Source organism: Sinohyriopsis cumingii, chromosome 15 (genome assembly GCF_028554795.1).
Source record: "Sinohyriopsis cumingii isolate HCF-2022 chromosome 15, ASM2855479v2, whole genome shotgun sequence".
In the NCBI taxonomy this organism is placed as follows: Eukaryota; Metazoa; Mollusca; class Bivalvia; order Unionida; family Unionidae; genus Sinohyriopsis; species Sinohyriopsis cumingii.
Window position 1 is genome coordinate 131838971 of NC_142975.1, and position 20729 is coordinate 131859699.

Sequence of the window (20729 nt, forward strand, 5' to 3'; positions counted from 1 at the left end):
TTCGTATGAAACTGTTTTTACTTTAATACTTTTTTTGTTGTTTTTGCTTCAAGACTTTTTCATTTCCTTGTTCCTAGTCATTTATACTTATTCTTCTTTGTATAGTATTGAATTAATTGGTCTAAAGTGCTTAACATTACGGATCACAGCCCCTCTGTCCATGTGGGTTCGAGCCATGGGGTTCGGCCAGTGTGGGTATGTGAGAAAGCCTGCCTGTAACTTCTCATGGGTTGGTGGTTCTTCCTCCAACATTTATACTGACTGCCATGTATAAAATGGCATTAAACCCTACAATAGCAGTAATTACATTTTGTATAATTGTGAAGCAAGTCTCTACGGCTGCAGCATTACACATATTAATGGTTTAGTTCAGTTTACTGTCTGTAAATATTTACAAAATATTTAACCGTATAAAAATGGCTGTCAGTGACACACAGGAAGTACCTATTTAAACTCTAGGATATATTTCTGTTTCTCACTTTAAAGAGTATGTTTAACAAAATTTTTCTGTGAATTCCTTATAGTGGCATCACTCGTAAAAAGTTGAAGATAATGAGAATTGGTTGTACTGCACATTAAACAACATTCCATTTGTTTGATTTACATACACTACTGACGAAAATGTCTTAGAATTCCAGTATTTACCATCAGAAAAACATAATATGGGTATTGCAGTCCAGAAAGCTTGCCAGCCAGGAAGCAATCCAGAATGTTTGCCAGCCAAGAAGCAGTCTAGAGTGCTTGCCAGCCAAGAAGCAATCTAGAAAGCTTGCCAGCCAAGAAGCAATCTAGAAGGCTTGCCAGCCAAGAAGCAATCTAGAAGGCTTGCCAAGAAGCAATCCAGAAGGCTTGCCAGCCAAGAAGCAGTCTAGAGGGCTTTCCAGTCAAGAAGCAATCTAGAAGGCTTGCCTGACAAAGAGCAATCTAGAAGGCTTGCCCACCAAGAAACAATCCAGAAGGCTTACCAGCCAAGAAGCAATCTAGAAGGCTTGCCAGCTAAAAAGCAATCCAGAAGGCTTGCCAGCCTAGAAGCAGTCTAGGTTATCCCTTTCAGTTACAGCTACTCCCAGCATCTTTTTGCCGCCTCAAAATGGCAAACCACTTTTGGCAGAACCAGTAGGCCTGATACATAGCTGCCAACCTTTCAGGCTCACAATTAGTGAAAATAGGGATAAAAAGTCGTGAATTTGGACAAGAATTCGTGAAAAATACCATGACAATAACTCCATCCACTCTGACCGTCAATACTACACTATATCAAGTTAGCAATATAAAACTAAAACACTACATATATGCAAAAATATTTATTTATCAAGACATGATACTGTGGCAGACTTCAACTTCCTCAACTGCTTGATCGTAAATTTGTTTTCTAAACAGTTCATACTTCTTGCCGGCTGGTTGATCTTGGTGACTAAAATTACTGACAAATTTTCTGCAGCTAAGGAGGCCCTAAAGTTGTATTTTTCCTCACTACAGAAAATACACTTTCGTTTGTACTGTTGCTGTGAGGAATGCACAGGAGCTGCAGCACTTTTGGTCCTTCCACATGAAAATTTGGAATCGATTTTCGAGTCCGGCAACATTTGTTAGAACAGATGTTTAGCATGGTCTCTGGCTGATAAAGGTAGATTGTGTTCGACAAGAAAACTCACAAATAATGCTTCAGCGTTGGTAGCCTGCATTTCTTCCGCCAATTGTTTAAAATATTCTGGAGCTGAAATCTGCAAATTCTTAATTTTCCCAACTTCTACGTGTTTTTCGCAACCGACATACTTGCTCACATCGTCTCTGCGATGGCACACTGAGTGCAAAAAGCATGACGAATATCAATGTTTAATGGCAGAATGCATGGCCAATTTTTTATATATTCCAAATTAAACTTCACTTTTTGAGTGATACATTTCTTTTTTCTTGGTGGTGAAGACATTTTCAAAATCGTACATGCGATGCTGAACCGTAACTCAAATAAGTGTTGGTGACACATGCGCGGAGCAAAATTCCGGTTAGGTCCCAGTTTCTCTCAAAAGCATTTGTAAAACTACTCTTATACAGATAGGTTAAAATAGGCTAAAATGCTTGCTACTGGGCCAACTGTACTAATCGGCTGTAGATCTACTAATATCGCGACCAGCAGTACCGGACCGTTTCGGCAACTGCGAATATCACGACTAGCGCTTAACGGGAAATCGGTTATTTTATTAAAGATTTAAAATAATTGAGGATTGGAGAATTCTTGAATTTTTGGCTTGCGGTGTGAATCCGTGAATCGCTGAAAAAGTCATGAAATTCACACCAAATTCATGAGGGTTGGCAGCTATGATACTGCATGGGTTTGATGACCAATCCATACTAGCTTCATGAGTGAAATCAAATCAAGCCAGCTCAGATATTGTCATGCACAAAAGTAAAGACCAATTATGTGGATCAAATATCCCATAACCTGTCCTATCATGAAGAACCAGACAACATAAGAGGTAAAATGGCACTGATCCACCTTGATCAGACTCTGCCATACATATCAGATCACAACAGATCATCACCCAGTCTATCTTACCATTATAGGATGGAATATCTTTTTCCATTATGCTTACCTAAAACCAGAACACTTGCACTCTCATGGAATGGATCAGCATACCAAGTGAAGTGCCACAAGTTACTCAGTGTACTCTATGTTTAGTTCAGTGCCACAGTCCCCACATGGTATGGAATCAGTTCGCTTACATTTCTATGCCATCAAAGGGAGGAGTTTTATATTGTCTGGAAGTTACCACATCCCAGTCGGAATGATCTACAAGTAAGATTTGCTGCCACTTTAGACAATTTTCACCAGCTACATCTCAGACTGTACAGGAGGTGTCAGTGTCGCCACATTCTTCTAGAGATGATGAAGTACACTCACTGGCACCATTTTCTTTGCTAGACCTAACAATGGCAAGCATCTATAGAAGAAGTCCTTTGCTTGTTAGCACCAGTTTTGTACTCTTCCTATTTCACCATCAGCAGCTTGATCTAGAGTTCCAGCTTCAGTTGACTTGCTAATAAAGAAGACTAAGTGGTGTTCATCCTCCTCCATTATCCAGGGTCCATTAAGCTGCCGATGTTTCCAAAGACCCATACAGTGCAGATGTTGTGCAGTGAGAAATCAGCAGTCTTCATCGGATAGTATGATATTGTTCACGCTGTAAATTGATGGGCTTTTATTCCAGATTGTTCCTGGTCCCAAAGGACAGTGGTCCTCTTTGAATTGTCATAGACCCAAGTGCACTCAGTCATTTCCTTGGGCAACAGGCACAAGATATGTCAGACCCTATGATCATAATACATTAAGAGTTCTTCAACTATCTTTCACAAATCCAGCCCTCTCAGGTGAAAAAATATATGGTAACCATGTTTTTGGCTGGTTTTAGTACATGCATGTGTGTGTGCAAGTATCACACCTGGAAATTACAACTTATGGTATGGTACAACATTCAACTTGCATTGTCCATCATCTGTCAACAATTGCTGTTTTCAGCTTTTCAAAAACCAAGAGACCAATTTCAACAAAACTTGGCAGAGAGTATTCAGGCATCAAGTCCTTTTAGTTCATACAAAGGATGTTAGTCTGGTTTCAAATATGGCTGCAATTAACTTGAAATACAAAAGCCTTTTTACAAAGCTAGGAAATTTAAAAAAACTCTGGACAGAACTTTACAAAATTTGATAGAATGTGTCCTGGTCCTTTAATTTAATATAAATGAAGCAGATTTGCCTTCAAATATTTCTGCAGTTACAATTAAACAGAATTTTGAAAAAATGTCTCAGAAACCATTCAACAGAATTTGTTCAGTTTTGACCAAAAAAAATCTCAGCATAAAGGCTTTTGAAGTTTTACAAAGAGTGTTTATTTGCCATAAAGTATGGCCACCAGTATTAAATATAGGAAAACCTTTTAACAATTTTTTAAGAACCATGTAACAAAATTTCACCAAGTTTAACAGAAACATGCCATCATAAAGGGTCTTTATGTTTTTATCAAATGATGCTTATCCATTGTCAGATACGGCTGAAATCAAATGGAAAAATCTTTAAATGGCTTCATCTCAAAAACTGTGTTTCAGTATTTATCAAATTTGACAGAAGAAATACTGAGACATTAGACATGACTGCCTTAACTAAACTTACAAAAACCTTTATATGCCATTTTTTCAAATATTGCTTGACAGAATATGACCAAATTTTACAGAAAGCATTCTGGCATGGAAGACCTTATAAATGTGTACAAATGAGAACAAGCTGCTATCAGATATAGCCACCTATACTAAAAATCAAAAAAACAATTTAAGCAGTTTATTAGAAACCACTAAACAGAATTTAATAAAATTCAACAAAAAACATGGCCTTTCATGTTTGTACGAGTGTTGGTGATATACTGTAAAATCGGGTGCACTTTTTTGCTGTTTTGATTTATATTGGAGTACCTTCAACAGTGACGGTTATTTCTGGAAATGTTAGCCCTATTCTCTGCCAGCATCGGTAGTGTAGCAATTTTCTTCTTTGAGTTTTTTTTTTAAATTTGACACATTTTCATTACAAAATTTTCATGTTTTGATGTTTAAAATTCATATTTTATAAATTATATCTTCAAAACCCTGTTTATTTCTTCATTAAATCCATCCAGTAGTTCAGAAAAGACCTCACTTTTTTTTTAAAGCATCAGCCCTGTATATTATGATGTCATTTAAAAATGATAAAGGAAGATAAATTATATGTTTTTCCTAAATGTATATTTATTGTTTTGTTCTTGTACCAGTTAAAATGAGTATCATTTAAGTGTTGTCTCTACCAGTGATGACAAAGAAATGTTAAAAATTCCTCGTATTTAAAATAATTTATTTATTGGAAGATGGCTCTTTTCAGGATTTGAAGTTGAAAAAAAATAAAGTGCCTAAAGAACAGCGGCAACCATCTGCCAGAGTGGTTGGAATCATCAAGAGAAACTGGCGTCAGTATTGCGGTATACTGCAGCAGTCTGCTTTAAAGGAGGTTAGTAACAGTACACATTACAATTTTGGTCTGAAATGCTCGATTTCGTGGTCTGTTTGTATAGCAGCAACTCCTGGACAATTTTTTTTATCTCCCTTTCTGTGGAATAGATCAGAGTGGTCTGACTACATACCTTTGGCCTAAATGTGGCCTATGGGTCATTTTTTGTGGCCTGCACTCAGAAAAAGTCAGTATTATAATTATAGAATATATATATATATATATATATATATATATATATATATATATATATATATATATATATATATATATATATATATATATATATATATATATATATATATATATATATATATATATATATATATATATATATATATATATGGCCCATAAGTTTTATGTTTGGTCCATGTTGCCCAGTGTTACAAATTTTGGATCCCCCCATTATAAAGCATTACAATTTTGACACGGAACAGGTACAGATCAAAAGTCAAATGGTTCTTTTTTTTTCTATTTATAACACATCATAAGTATAAAAAATCGAAGAAAAAGAAACTGCTTTTAGGGTGTTTTCATACATTTTCCTCTCTATTTTAGACTCTGTCCTTAACACTTATGCAGAATAATGTGAATTCATCAAGGCACATGAATCACAGTAGTCATGGTGCAATGTTGGAAAAAATGTTTTGATTCATGCAAATTAGATGTGGGTGTTTTTGTGTCACACTGATTATAAGGGCCATTTATACATGCCTTCTCTTAAATGGATTTTACTTATCTCAAGGCAAAAAAGATTTGATGGCTTAACTACACCTCTCCCTCTATAACTTCCACACAGTAGGGTCCATAAACATAGACCGTACTATAAGCGAGGGTGTGAGTTACCAAGGGACCTCTCAGAAATATGCTGGACATTCAGAAACTCACGGGAGGTGGGTAGAGAACTGGGCTTTTTAATGACTGAAACCTCATTTTACAATCATGTAGATAAGTAGATAATAAATGTTAATATGTGCTTTTTCTAATGAAGCTGTTCGTGATTCAGTATAGATTACATTTATTTTCAAAATGTCCAACATGTGAAGGATCATTGACATTGATCCAACTGGTTTCAACAACCATCATGTGTACATGAAAATATCTGTGTATTACGTCACTGCTTTTTGTTTTGTTCATTAGTCTGGTTTAAGATGTATTTAATAGTATAGTGCCAAGTAGGGTAGGGAGTCATTGTAGCAGGGAACTAGACTAACTATTGAAACACCACCAAACAAGATTCCATTATTTTCAAACTGTTGATAATAGAATTTTTTAAAATTGTGTCCAGAAAGTGATGCATGTTTAAGACAAAAAGGAAAATAAGCTTCTAGAAAAGTGTTAATAATCAGCATAGAAGAATAAAAAGGAGTATTCAGATTCTTGTGCGTATTTGAGTATGTCTTGTGGCAGGAGATATGATTGCCATCATCATTTGAAATGGAAAAGAATTTCCAAGAATTATGTCAACTTGAGAGATAGAAACACGTCATTGAGCTGCATAGGGTTTGGAACTAGAGTTTGTGCAAGTGTACTAGTGGTAAATAAAGTCTATGCGTACATTACAAACTTTTCAGTTGAACGTAATGTCTATTGTCGATGCCTCAAACTTTTAATTACTTTGTCCAGCTTTACAATAGCAGTTATTGATATTTTGCTACACCTTACTGAAAACTGGTCAATCTTACAGAAAAAAATCAACTACCTTACTGAGACGGACTCGTCAGGGTTGGCAGGTCTGTAATCATCCTTGATGATATCTCTAACTACCAGTTCAGGAATTCTCTGAAACTTGATTGCCCACAATGGTCCGTATCTGTGAAACCAAGCTCTTTATTTTACGAAGTATTTATTTTGCTTGGTTGCCTTGCTATCTTTGATCACAGTTATGAATGAGTCAGTTATTTTAAGGTAGTTTAATTATGTTACATACACAATAGCATTTACAACAGTATTCGATTAATCAAATGAAGTGTGTTCACCCGACATACAACCGGGGCTGTTGGATTTTAAGTATATAGGATTTGCATGCCATTTAACTTTTTTTTCCCCTCAATTCTACCTTCTTTATTTGATTCATAATTTGCAATTAACGTGATAATACAAAGGATACCAGCTTTTAATTCAGTGCAGCAATAGAACAAATACTTCTGTGAGTTAGTTATCAAAACACGGTTGGCACTTAATTAGGTTCTCAGAGAAACGCTTGTGGACATAGCTGTTATGATAGATTGACACATTCTACATTTAAATACACATTGCATTTATGATGATTACACTGAAGAAGAACTAAAAGATACAACAAAAATACAAATTTCACTTAATAAAACATATTTAATTGGCATTTAAATATTATTGTACTGCCTACACTTAGCGAAAGTGATATTTTCATTGATCAAAATTTTGTTGAATATCTTTAATTACGCTGTACTAAGATGTTGTTTGGAAAGAAAATGTAACAAATTATATAATTTCTTATTAAAAGTTGATAATTTCATAATGTTGATTAAAATTTCCAGGTCCTTTCTACCGCTTTCGACCATAAAATGAGCGATATATATGCGTTTCAGTTACAAATTTTGTTTGAGATTTTCTTCAAGTTCAACAAACAGGGCTACTTTTTGGGATTCTATTTTCTGGTTTTAAAAGATGAGATCCATGCCTGTCTCCACATTGTAAGTGCGTTCGTGAATATCAGGGTGCAAGTTATCAAGGGAGTGATGTATTTATATTTTTAATGAGGATGAGTCTAAGGGAAGGGGGAGTCATCATATAGTCTAAACTAAAAGTTTGCTTTTGATCCACAATATAGTTCATGTTCAAAAGAGGTTTACTTAGCTTGTTTTGAAATTGACCTTAACATTTGCAATATGCAATTAACATTAGTCTTAAAATATTCAACAACATAGTAAATCATTGACCATATATGTTTATGTGGGGTTTTTTTCTTTCATTTCCAGGCCACGCGTCACCTTTTTGTTCCAGCTGAGAAAAGAATTCCTAAGATCCGAATAGAGACTCGACAGGCAAATGTATTGGCTGGTCAGAGAATTGTGGTTGCCATTGACAGTTGGCCAAAGAACTCCAGATATCCTCATGTATGTTGTTAAAGAAAGGAACAATGTTTAGGATTGCAACAACCAATTCTATCTGTAAATTTTACATGCTGGTTACAGCTCTGTTTGCTGTTGTTAAAGGAAGATTTATTTTATTTGGTCTTTAGCCTCAGTGCAGTTTCATGTTAGTTGATGAAGCACTTGAAATGAAGTTGTTCAAGTTATGTAACTAATTATTACTGATCATTAAGTTTATGTAACTATTTCAGTTACAAAGCTCTCTTTTTCCTTTGAATACATTCCCGAGTCACATTACGTTTGGACTATTAACCTGTTACCTCGCCAATCCAACCTTACTCAATGATGAAAAATCATCTTTCCCGGACTCTATCAATAGACAAAAGGCAATAACTCTTGCCCATTACCTCCCCTTGGCACTGCCAGGTGTCACTAGTTCTTAGCTTCGCATTTGTACAGACCACACATCATACAATTCATCCTCCAATATTCCAGCTGTTTTGTATTCATATGGGCCCATCCAACATTCATTTTGGATTTATTGTATGGTTTTTATCGATCTACTGTAGGTTGTATGCATGATTTCACAATTTCTGCCAATTTGTGAGTGATTTTGTCACTTTCCAGGACTTAGTCTTCTAAGACCACCATCCCACCATGCTATTATTGACCTTGTACAAGGTGATGATGACTTATGGTACCTTTGACTTTGTTCGCTTACTTCGTCCATTATGAAGCTCTTCTTAGAGAAATTCTGATATGCTGCTTGATATTTATACTTAGTTTATTCATATTTCATGCATTTTTGATAGAATTATAGTTTAATTATTAACTAAGCATTGTCATAATAGGGTTTCTGATATGACATTTTCACAGTTGTGTTTGTTATGACAGTGTTTTAGCAATTTAGTAGTTTCAGTACGTTACTAGTTTCTGCTTTAATTTGTGTTTTCTTGTCATTTCAGCAGAATGTCATATTTAAATGATTTATCAGCAACTTTAGAGCATGGAAGTCTACGATGACTCTTGTTTCGTTTATGCTATGCATACAGCGTTTATGATATGCAGTGTCTTTAATATGTAGTCAGTGGAATTTTGAACTTTGGTTTTAGCCAATTAGTCATAAACTGATTTGCCATTTTATCTCCTGGCACAAGAGTTGACAGGTATGTATATTAAGTATACACCATTGTTGATGTGCAGCATCTATAATATGTGGTCAGAGGTAGTCTATGCTACTGTTTTAGCTAGATAGTCGCATACTAATTTGCTAATCCATGCTTTGTTTTCTCATCTTGTGTTGTCTCAGGAGAAATGTTTACTATACACATTAAATCCTCCTTTTGGCATTTAAGAGAAGGATAGATGGAATAAATCAAGGAAGACAACCTATGGTGATACTGAATCACTGGGGAGTATTCCTCAATTTTAGACAGCCCACAAGACATAAGTCCCCCACAGCTTGTCCGAGCATGACTTGTGGGCCCATAAGTGATATCGTATGGGTTCATGCTAGATTCGTCGGATTCAACACTTATTACTGCTGTGCTGTTGTTACCAGCCGGCCAACCATCACCAGGTGTCTCAACATCACCAACCATTCAGCCAACACTGGCCATCCAGCCATTCCAACATGGGGATCTTTTCGTCAAATTTGTCTAGCCACCTTTGGGGGGAGGGATTCTAGTGACAGATCCATCCATTCAACCATACCATCGGCGAAATGCCCTTTCTGTGACAGAAATTTCAGTGAGAAATCTGTCTGTCCAGCCAGGCCATTTTTGCAGCTGGTACTGGTGATAGCCAGACTGTCTTCTATTCTTTCAGATTCCAGGCCAACCATTCGACAGGCAAACCAGCCAGCAGTGCTGGACATCCTTATATTCACCGCTTGTCCACAACGGAGAGCTAGTGATGCTTTTATAGGGATGGAATTGAGTCTTCATACCACCTGGTATGTCTTCTCTAGTGATGCAAGTAGACCCAGTTGGGCCTCGATGCACAGTGAGTGCAATGGAACTCCTTCAAATCCACCAGCCTTCACATCTTACACAGATCTTGCCATGGAACAAACTGAAATTTTGCTTTCAAGCTGTCCTCAAGGATATTTTTATAGCTTTGGCTACTTCAGAATGCCCTCCACCCTTACTGCTGCTCTAACAATTCTGGTAGATCTTGATAAGATGGAAGAGAGGGACTTAAGGCAACAGACGCCTTCAGAACTGATCTTCCAACACTTTCAGGAATGTAGTAGCCATTCATATGTACTCTCGTCTGTTTTATGCAATGACCAGGATTGCTAGGGTCAATTACCAGGGCTGTTCAATATTGCGTGGCCAATATTTTGACAGTTTTTGGCCAATCTACTCTTGATATGACGTGTCACATGTTTTTTGCCTCCACTCTAAAGGTTCATTAGGGAAACTGACATGTTTTCAGGGACTACAAACAACATCATCCCTCTGCATGCCTCAATCCCTCATCTGACTGACATAATTCTCTGGCATTTTTAAGGAGGAACAGTTTGCCCAATCACTACCAAATTGTACTGCCCCATGATATTGAACGCATTCTGTCATTATGACAAATATGTTTTTGGGTGGGATATAGACCAGTCAGATCTTTTAGACAATATTGGTCTCAATCAACCAAATTTCCTCATTTTGTTTTCAAATGGAACTAATCCCAGGTTTTAACATGGCTTGATTCAAAACCATTAGCCAAAGTCACTATCATACAGGTCATGTTTCCTGATAGCTTTAGCTTCTGCATACAAGGTAAGAGAGCTGCTTGCCGTTTATGTTGACCTGAAACTCTTCAGTTTATATCAGAGGGTTTGGTTGTTCTCTTGATACAACCAGGCTTTGTAGCCCAAAATAGGTTACTGTCTGTAATCAAAGAGTCATCACCCGCTCTCTTCCATAGGTTGAAAACAGCAGCCATGCAAGATCCTGTTTGAGATCTTAGCTGGCATGCATTGTTAACCTTCTCAAGTTTTTATGTCAGTGATTTAATTTTTGCAGAGGCAAACTTCAAATCTGGTAAGTCCAGTGGTGGCAGCACAGATAGCCACCAGACCCAGTTCAAACAGTCAATACAGCCTATCAGCTTAGCTGGATTCACCAATTAAATTTTGTAGGTAGGAAGATTTCATTTATTATCTTCCTTCCATATGTAATGGTCACAGATCAAATGTCCCTAGGCTTTGTTGCTTATGTAATTAGGAGAATTGGTTATTGTTCGCATGGGTAATCCAGTCATAATTTTTTAGAAAGATACACCAGGTGGATGTTGGATGCTCAGCATTTCCACCTCCAATTACCTATTCTCATACACTCATTGTTCCCACTATGAAAACATAGTCATACCAAGGCCCAGCAACGTGGAATGAATTGCCCACTGAACTTAGACACAAAGACAGTGATCACATTCAAGAGGGCTCTCAAAACTCACTTATTTCGACTGCAAGAACAAACTTAAAGATCTAATAATGTTTACTACGTGAAATATTCTCAGCATGTTTTTTATTTTTTAATGTTTTTTCTAATTTCATGGTGTTTGTTTTTGTAATAATATTATTATGTTTTTTATCTTATAGGTGTTGTCTAATGTTGTAAAGCGCTTAGAGCTTCTAAAGATTAGGCGCTATACAAAGTCCTCATTATTATTATTATAACATAATGTGATTGGAGAACATATTTGAAAGAAAAAAGCAAAGTTTGCAGTAAATTAAGTTTCAGTGAGAATACTTACCCAATCACATAACTTTAAAAAAAACTTCCAACCACCCTGCCAGGTGAGCATCCTCATTAGTATATCAATCAGCTAAAAACAGCAACAACTGCCTATGGCAAGGAGAGGTACTGGGCAAGAGTTTTGCCCTTTGTTCTTATTGGCTTTTATGAGATAGAAAAGATGTTTTTTGTCTTGTAGCAGGGCTGGATTCATGAGGTAGCAGGCTAATCCTTATGTAATGTGATTGAGTAAGTATTCGTGGAGGAACATAATGTACTGAAAAATTTGCTATCTTCTACTGCTTTTTATACAGGATGGATTGCCAATTGTTCCAGTCAAACTCAAAGTTAAATTAGAAATATAGTAGTGACTGCTTCCTTGTTGGACTTTGCTTTTATACTTACAGAGAAAACATCCTTTAGAGTCTATGTGCCACATTGCCCAAGTTGTTAATAGGTTGCTTACCACACAATGGCAAATACCATTCGCCATAACTCAAACCTCACCACTCTGACCTTATATTTATTATCATTTGGATATCCCCATTATTTAACGGATGTATTAAAGATGTCAGAAAGCAGGCTGCACAGGTATTGCTTATTCAGGTTTTTTTCTTCCTTTCAACATTTTCAGCCTCAGTTACCAAGGTCAAGATTAGAGATGTCCAAATTTTGGGAAATTTCTACCTGGTACCCATCAGTACTAACGATCAGTTACCTGGGTACCAGATAAAAGGGAAATTGTATTAAGACTGAACCTGAACTGGTTTGCTGTAGGTTCACACGTGCTAACCCCCAAGAGTGGTATAAGCAAAATTATTATTAACGTAAGTGGCAAAAAAAGCATAATCTGAGCATAAAAAGAGCAATCTATATATTACATGCCATAATTACAGAAAACTATGAAAAACATACATTTAATTTTGCTACTTACCTGAATCTGCAGTTAAAAGTTTTGTCACAAAGTGACTAAATTCATGTGGATTAGTATTTAGTACAAGAGTATAGGCACAAAAGAAAATGATCAATTATTTATGCATAATACTCACTAGTTTATATGTCAACAGTAACTTCTGTGAACAGTTGTAAAATTCACAAATGATGATTGCTGTGTTGTCCTAGACCTGCCATGATTCGTCCCTTAATGACAGTCTTGTGCAACCTCTCCAAATATTATGTTGTCATTAAACATCCATCAGTCCCATTTTGTTTTTGCTTTTTGTGTTTGTTTTTGTGTTTTTTTTATGATATCTGGCACCATTTATTTTCAGTTTAGACTGGTCCGCTCTGTATGTAGTATCAAAATAGAATGAATCTAAGACAAATGGTTTCACATTCAAGAAACAAGTCTGTTTTCTTCAAACAGTTCGTGTAAAATTCATGCAAAAATTACCACATTTACACTAGTGTTGAATTTTTATTAGATTTTTTAAAATAATGTTATTAAATAACAAATATTATTGGGGGCCTCAAGTGGTCTAAAGCACTCACCATTCTGGATCACTGTCATCTCACCTCAGTCTGCGTGGGTTCAAGTCTCAAGCTCGGCTAACATGGGTACTTGAGAAAGTTTGCCAGTAGCTTCTCGTGGGTCTATAGTTCTTCCCAGGGTTTTCATAGGTTCTTCCTCCACCAGTTATACTGGCCGCCATGTATTGTCTATCTTGTGCTGAAAAATGGCTTTCATCCTACAACAACAACAAATATTTTTTCCCTCATATTTAAATATTTCAGTGAAAAATTTCATTCTGTATAGTTGTCTATTTGGTTCATTTTTTCCTAACATGGTACAAGAAATGCATGTTATGGTAACCAAGTTTTTGTGTTGCCAATGCTGTGACAAAAAAATATATCTTGGGTTTCCCACTAATAAAAAAGGTCCAGTAAACAAAGATGTGAACAGTGGTCCTGACTTCAGCAGCTAACACTGGCTTCAGGGCCACAAACTTGAGGCAAAAATGGCATTAGTTAAACCGGACATTTCTATTGTGCTTTCTTTAATTTGAATTGTAATACATATTTAAGTTTTGTTTCGTCAAATATTTCTTAATCAGTACTTACTGTAGCTGTTGACGAAAGGTATTGACCCAGCTAATGTCATCAGGATCTCAAAACAAGCTGGTTAAGTCATGAGACAAGCATAAAATTAGGATGGTTGAGCTTAAAATATCAGCATTGATTCTTATATAGGTCGTTCAAGAAAGGATTGTATTATTGCATTATTATTATATACTACATGTATGACAAGTACATTCTATGCAACCATACGAGCCACTGTGATGATGAATAAATGTGCATACAACACGAGCCTCGAACTGTCTTGATTAGAATGAGGAAATCCTTTTTTTTTACGGGTACCCACTTGTTCATTCTATAATCAGGGTTGTTATCAGCAGGTGGGTTCTTGAGTATCCGGGTACCCTTTGGCATCTTTAGTCAAGATGAGCATCACATTAAGGAATAAAAATGGGCTCTAATCAGCAGTATAAATTCTGACTCCAGCTGTAATATTAACAATAGTTGGATGGAAAGCCATCTAATAAACAAGAAAAGAAACCCAGTTTCTCCTCTTCCTAACCTCCATGCCACCCATAGACAATATTTGAGTAGGTGCCAGACCTCTTTTGTTTTGACAGTCTGGATCATATCCATCCCAGACAATGGGTAGATGGTCCAGGTTGTTTCATAGGGATGTAGAGTTTCCTTCATTCTTCCGCCTTGCTTTTCACGTTCCCCACTGAGAATGGAGATCCTGCAGTCCAAAGGAGGCACAATAGAGGAGATTCATATTTTGCTCATCAAGTGATTGTTCAAGTAAGAATCTCTTGGTTACCATTATCATGTTTTCTGGTGCCAGAAGCAAACGGAACACTTCATGATCGATTGGAGCCATCTCAAGAAGGTCATTGCTGCACCAAAGTTTAAAATGGAGACAGCTTGGTCAATAAAACTATCTCCAGCAAGAAATGAGTTTCTGTCATTCTTGATTTGATTAACACATTAACCCCTGGAGCTTTTTGTCATTTTTGCCTGAAAATCGAGTAAGAAACACATTTTGAAAGCTATTTCTGAATAGATTCAAAAACACCCAATCCTAGGTGATCTTTCAATAACATACTGCCCAGTTGTGTTAGAAATATCGTTTTTCATTGGCTATTTGACTCGCGCATGATCAGAAGGGTAAAAATTGTTTTGGTTTTTTAGCTAAACGGAGCCATTATTTTTGTATGGAGACCACTCTTTTTTCCAAATGCCCATCTTATCCTACTTTTTGCAAAGGCTCATCTGTCTGTTTGCAGTTCTTACCAGTTTGCCTTAGATCTGAGACCAAAACGTCTAAAATCCAGACACAAAATCGAATTTTGACCACAGGTGAATTTTGGTTGGGAAAAAAATCAGGTCCAAAAAATGAGTTTTTTCCCTCTGTATTTTGTAGTGCAACTAGAAATTCTAGATTATTTGGTATCATTGTAGAGCTACATCCGTCTACCTTTCTATAATACCACCCACTTTAGTGTATCATGCATGACCATGACGCTAAAGAGCTCGGCAGTAGGCTACTACCTCCTGCCCCGTTAAGTCGTCGCTATGGGTTAATGTGTTAATGCACATTGTCACATCCCAATTCACAATAGTTTTGTTTTCCAGGTAAGCATCTATCATCTTTAAGTGCTTCTTTTAAAATCTAGTCTCAGTCCATGGCATTCACCAAGATGATCAGTTGTGTCATCTCCCACTTCATATTGACCTCAACAACAGCAGTTGTGGCACTCTTTGACTGTAACATGTGGTAAGTTAATGTCTGATACGGGATATGAACCGGTTGCCCTCTCTTCTCTCCAAACTGGTTATTCTTGTTAACCAGGAGAAGTCAGTCCTGTCTACCTTACAGCATTTAGGCATGGAGTTTATGACTCGTGACATTGCATCATCTCTCCAATGCATTACATGGATCGGGGCCCCGAGTGGAGATGTTGAATGAATTTTATTGCCAGCATTCTGTGTTATCATTTACAAGAGTTATGACCCTTGATTGCCTGTTCTCCAGAACTTTGGTTTCCATAGTATAACTTTACCTTGATTAGAGTTTAACAAACTTTGGCAACCTTTCAGAGGTCTGTTTCACATGGGATTCACTGTAGTTTTACAGAATCATTAATTAGTGGAATGATTGCCCATTTTTTTCCAAACTTGGGTTTATGCACAGGATCATCCATGATTTCACATGAAGTTTATGTGCAGTTTAAACTTGTGAGTTTGATAGCAAGCATTCTAAATCATCATTTTGTAAAGCTATGGCCCATTATTACTGGAAAACGTTTTTGTTCTTCACAAAGTTCCTCTGTCTACAACCCTGCTGAACAAATTGTAACTAGCATGGCCTTTATTGTGCACCCGTTGCTAATAGTTTGTTTTCCTGTTTTCTTCAGGGTCATTTTGTAAGGATGCTAGGTAATGTGGGTGACAGGGAAACAGAAAATGAGGTTCTGCTATTGGAACATGACGTTCCTCATAACAACTTTTCAGATTCCGTTCTCAGTTTTCTACCCAAGATGCCTTGGACCATTACAGAAGAGGTAAAAACTTCCCATACAGTTGTAAAATTATTCATTTAATGCAATGTGTACAATTTATTTATAGAAAATGCACAATACCCCCTCGTAATGCTGTTCATTATAATGCCATAAACGTTAAGTGTACTACATTGTAACTTATATATTTTAGTCGTGATATAAATTACAAGGTTGCAGCTGCCATTGCAACACCCAGCACCATCGTATGCTGGTCACTGTATAAAGCCTCCATTTTTAGTTCACAAATTAAAGTTTCACTCCGATCTTTTTAATAACATTGAAACCTTTCAATTATAGTTTCCATTTTCACACAGAAAGCATTCCAAAACATTAACTCAACTTTAAGATATTAGCAGATTTTGTGTAGATTGTTCAGACTAAGTTCAGTCATCTTTTTAAGGACATGAAGAGAAGGAGAGACTTGCGACATCTCTATATCTGCAGTGTTGACCCCCCAGGATGTACAGATATTGATGATGCCTTGCACTATCGAGAACTAGAAAATGGAAATGTTGAGGTAAGAAATTGCCTGCTTGCAGGCTGTTTCAAATATTGTAGATTTATATGTAGATAAGTTTGAAATTGATACTGTCATAATGTGATTGTGAAATTGTATAGATTTAAATGTAGATAAGTTTGAAATTGATAGTGATGTAATGTGGCTGTGAAATTAACATAGATTGATATGGAGACAAGTTTGAAATTAATACTGACTTAATGTGACTGATAGTTGCATAGACATGAAGAAGAATAAAATTTCTTGCATAATCACCTCTCAGTTCCGTTATAAATTATAGCAAAGAAATAGTATGTGAGAGAGAGAGAGTAGAGGGAAGAGAACTTGATTTCAAGGGAAATTTCAATATATTTATCTTTCTTTGTTGAAGTTAAATAAAAATATCCATCAAATCAGCTTTTGCTAATTTGAAAAATAAATATTATGGAACTTGATAAAACTGTGACCTATTATTTCCAGGTTTACACATTAAAAACAGTTTAATATAATATCCTTGTACAGCATATATGGCCTACTGTGCCTAACATCAATTAAAAGTTACAGTTATGTAAGTGTTATGTCATGTTTTCACATGAATTGAACTCGTACAGTAGTCCCCCTCTTATAAGGCCACCCCTAATGCAGCAGGGAAGTGGCCTTATAATGAGGGTGGCCTTTCTAGAGGGCAGATGACAAATGCGAATAGTAAATACATATGAAGAAAATCACAAGTACGTTTAATTCTAAAACATTTAATATTTTCATTAAAAAATCACATGGATGTTGTAAAATAAATGTAAAACAAACTGTGTAATCATTTTCAAAAGAATGCTATGAATAACCATTGATATAGTTTTAAAACTGTCTTTTTAATTATGTTACAGATCACATCATCTGTCACTTTGTTGGTAACAGTCTAAAACACAAACCAGTCTTGTCACAATTAAAAATATCCTTGCTGTCATATCTCCTGCATATATCATTTAGTCTTTTGTTCCAATCTTCGACAACTTCATTATTAACATCAGCTGATTTTCCACTAAGGACAGAACACTTAATATTGTGTCACACTTGAAATCTGTGCAATCATCCGTTACTTGCAGTAAAGTCGTCATATCCCAATTCAACTGACAAAATTGTTGCTTTTTCTTGTCATTCAAATCAGGACACTATTGTCTCCTGGCTCAAACAATCTTCCTTCCTCCGTCCATTTCACCTTCCCACTTCTGCAGAATTGTTTCATTTTTTTTCACGATATTGTTCATCTGAGTCTTTCTGACATCAGTTTTCTGCAAGGATCCTTGACCCCCCCCCTTTCAGTCTTTAAATTAATTTCACTTTCTCATCTAAACTGAGAATTTTTCTTTTCCTCGATGACATGTTGATCTTTTTGCAGTAAGTTATTCATGTAGCCAACTACAATACTGATAAAACAATTTTATATGCATCTAAACAAATTGCCGTGTGTTTTTAAAGGAAGTGATCTTGTCACGTGATTTGTTAGTCGCAGTCTGGTACTCTATTGTTTTGATGCATTTCTTTACACTAAGTGAGAGAAGCCAAAACGGCTTCGATATGTACCATTAACATCACGCAGATTTGACCTTGCAGCCATTAGGATTTGTAATTTTGACAATTATTGTCAGTAGTAATAGCCACTAATTATCAAAGTGAACAAGCTCAACATCTTACTGAGGGAAGCCATAAAGGCTATCAAACCATTTTCCTGCTGACTTGGGTATTGTACATCGATACTGCCACTTCTCAGCTGTTACTACTGTTCAATAATTGTAATCTTAACATTTATCAGAGTGACTAAACCGGACATCTTATGATAACACAGCAGTAAGACTAATTGGATTACATGTACTTACCCGTTTGTATGGATTAAAATTTTGAGTCTTTCTCGGTTTTTATGGAATAAATTTGGCTTCTCGTGAGGCGTAAATGATATAATATTAACCTTAGTGGTACATGTACTTTGCTCAACACTTCTTTCAGTAATGAAAACCTGACATCGGGAAACAGAAATCGGATTACTTAACACACGTTATGAATAAAATACTGGTTCTGGATACATATTCAAATAAAATGCGGCCGCTTGTGAGGGGTAAATTTTATATTATTGCACTAATATGCTGGTCGCATTAGCAGGGTGGCTTTTCGCGAGGGGTACTTTTGAACACAAACTCGTCGGTGCCAACAGATTCTGGCCATAAGGAGTGGGTGGCCGCTGGTCGGGGGGCCGTTCAAGAGGGGGACCACTGTACGGATAAGTGCTATTGGTCATGCATAACATGAGATTATTCAGCTTAATTTTAACATTGTATTTGGGCAAGGATGTCATTCATAATCCAACAATTTATGTCACAGGTGGGTGTACACATTGCAGATGTTTCACATTTCATCCGACCCGGAAATGCTCTTGATAAAGAAGCTGCCAGCAGGGGGACAACTGTGTATCTTGTAGATATGGTTTGTAAAATTATTAATTTTAATAAATAAATCTTTTGTGTATATTTCAGTCTTTTCATTTGCACCAAAGAGGAAGTAGAAAAAGGAGTATAATAAGTTGAATGTGTTAAACCATGATGGTCCCGTGTTTTAGCTCAAAAGTCCTAAGGCCATGTGACCATTATGCATCGGTCCTCCATCAATGATCGTTTATTTAAATTGAATTTAAATTATCTGTTAAAATAAATGACAAAATTTACCTTTTTTGTAGTCTGTTGGCATTTTTGTAAGTTTATCAATCCAATTAAAATCAGATCTCCACTGTACTGGGTGAAGATATGAATGCTACCACTTAGAGGTTGTGTTCTGGTGACCTTTGAGTTAGCCAATGGAAATGCATCTTTCAGAAATTTGAAAGTGAATCAGCTCAATAGGCACACATTGATGCTCTTCAGCTATACTGCTCAGTCTCTCCAGCACGAAAATATGACTTCATCTGATTGGCTGATAAAATTAGCGATTATGGTAATAACATAGGTCAACTGGAACATGACCCCTAAGCGGTTGCTCTCAGATCTTCACATAGGACAGTGGAGATTGGATTTTAATCAGATTGGTAAATTTATATTTACATATGGTAATTATGATATTGCTTTTCCATCACTATTCTGTTGTGGCTTAATAATTACAATGTTCTTAAGACATATAAAGATTCTTTCATTTATTTATATGGGTATCAGTTTTCCTGTTTTTGAGAGAAAAAAACCCATACATTTCATCATTACTTCTGTTCAAGAATTTCAGAATGGGGTTCTTTTGTCCTGGTAGAAACATCACTATTTGTTTGGTCTTGAAAATTATTTTTGCATTTACCCCATAAATAAAAGTGAACTCAGAGTATTCACAGTTTCCTACAAAATATATTTGCTTGTGTCAAGTCCAATTGCAAAGAACTTGGACCGTGATCAGCTGTCAAATAATGTGCCTGCAGATCATGGTCTGTGTTGTTTGTTCTACAGTTAGTCCTAATAAACTGCACAGGCCCAGATCCACTGTCAAATAATGTGCCTGCAGATCATGGTCTGTGTTTGTTCTACAGTTAGTCCTAATAAACTGCACAGGCCCAGATCTGCTGTCAAATAATGTGCCTGCAGATCATGGTCTGTGTTGTTTGTTCTACAGTTAGTCTTAATAAACTGCACAGGCCCAGATCCGCTGTCAAATAATGTGCCTGCAGATCATGGTCTGTGTTGTTTGTTCTACAGTTAGTCCTAATAAACTGCACAGGCCCAGATCCGCTGTCAAATAATGTGCCTGCAGATCATGGTCTGTGTTGTTTGTTCTACAGTTAGTCCTAATAAACTGCACAGGC

At 36.3% G+C, this 20729-nt stretch overlaps 1 protein-coding gene across 1 annotated transcript in view; it reads left to right on the forward strand.

Annotated features, from left to right (window-relative positions):
• Positions 1-20729, forward strand: part of LOC149782793 (exosome complex exonuclease RRP44-like) — a 130928-nt gene that overhangs the window by 52853 nt on the left and 57346 nt on the right. Inside the window, exons 8-12 of the mRNA XM_089934304.1 lie at positions 4903-5028; positions 7986-8123; positions 16264-16410; positions 16808-16924; positions 19277-19378. Coding sequence (XP_089790430.1) covers positions 4903-5028; positions 7986-8123; positions 16264-16410; positions 16808-16924; positions 19277-19378 — 630 coding nt within the window. The remainder of the gene's footprint in view (positions 1-4902; positions 5029-7985; positions 8124-16263; positions 16411-16807; positions 16925-19276; positions 19379-20729) is intronic.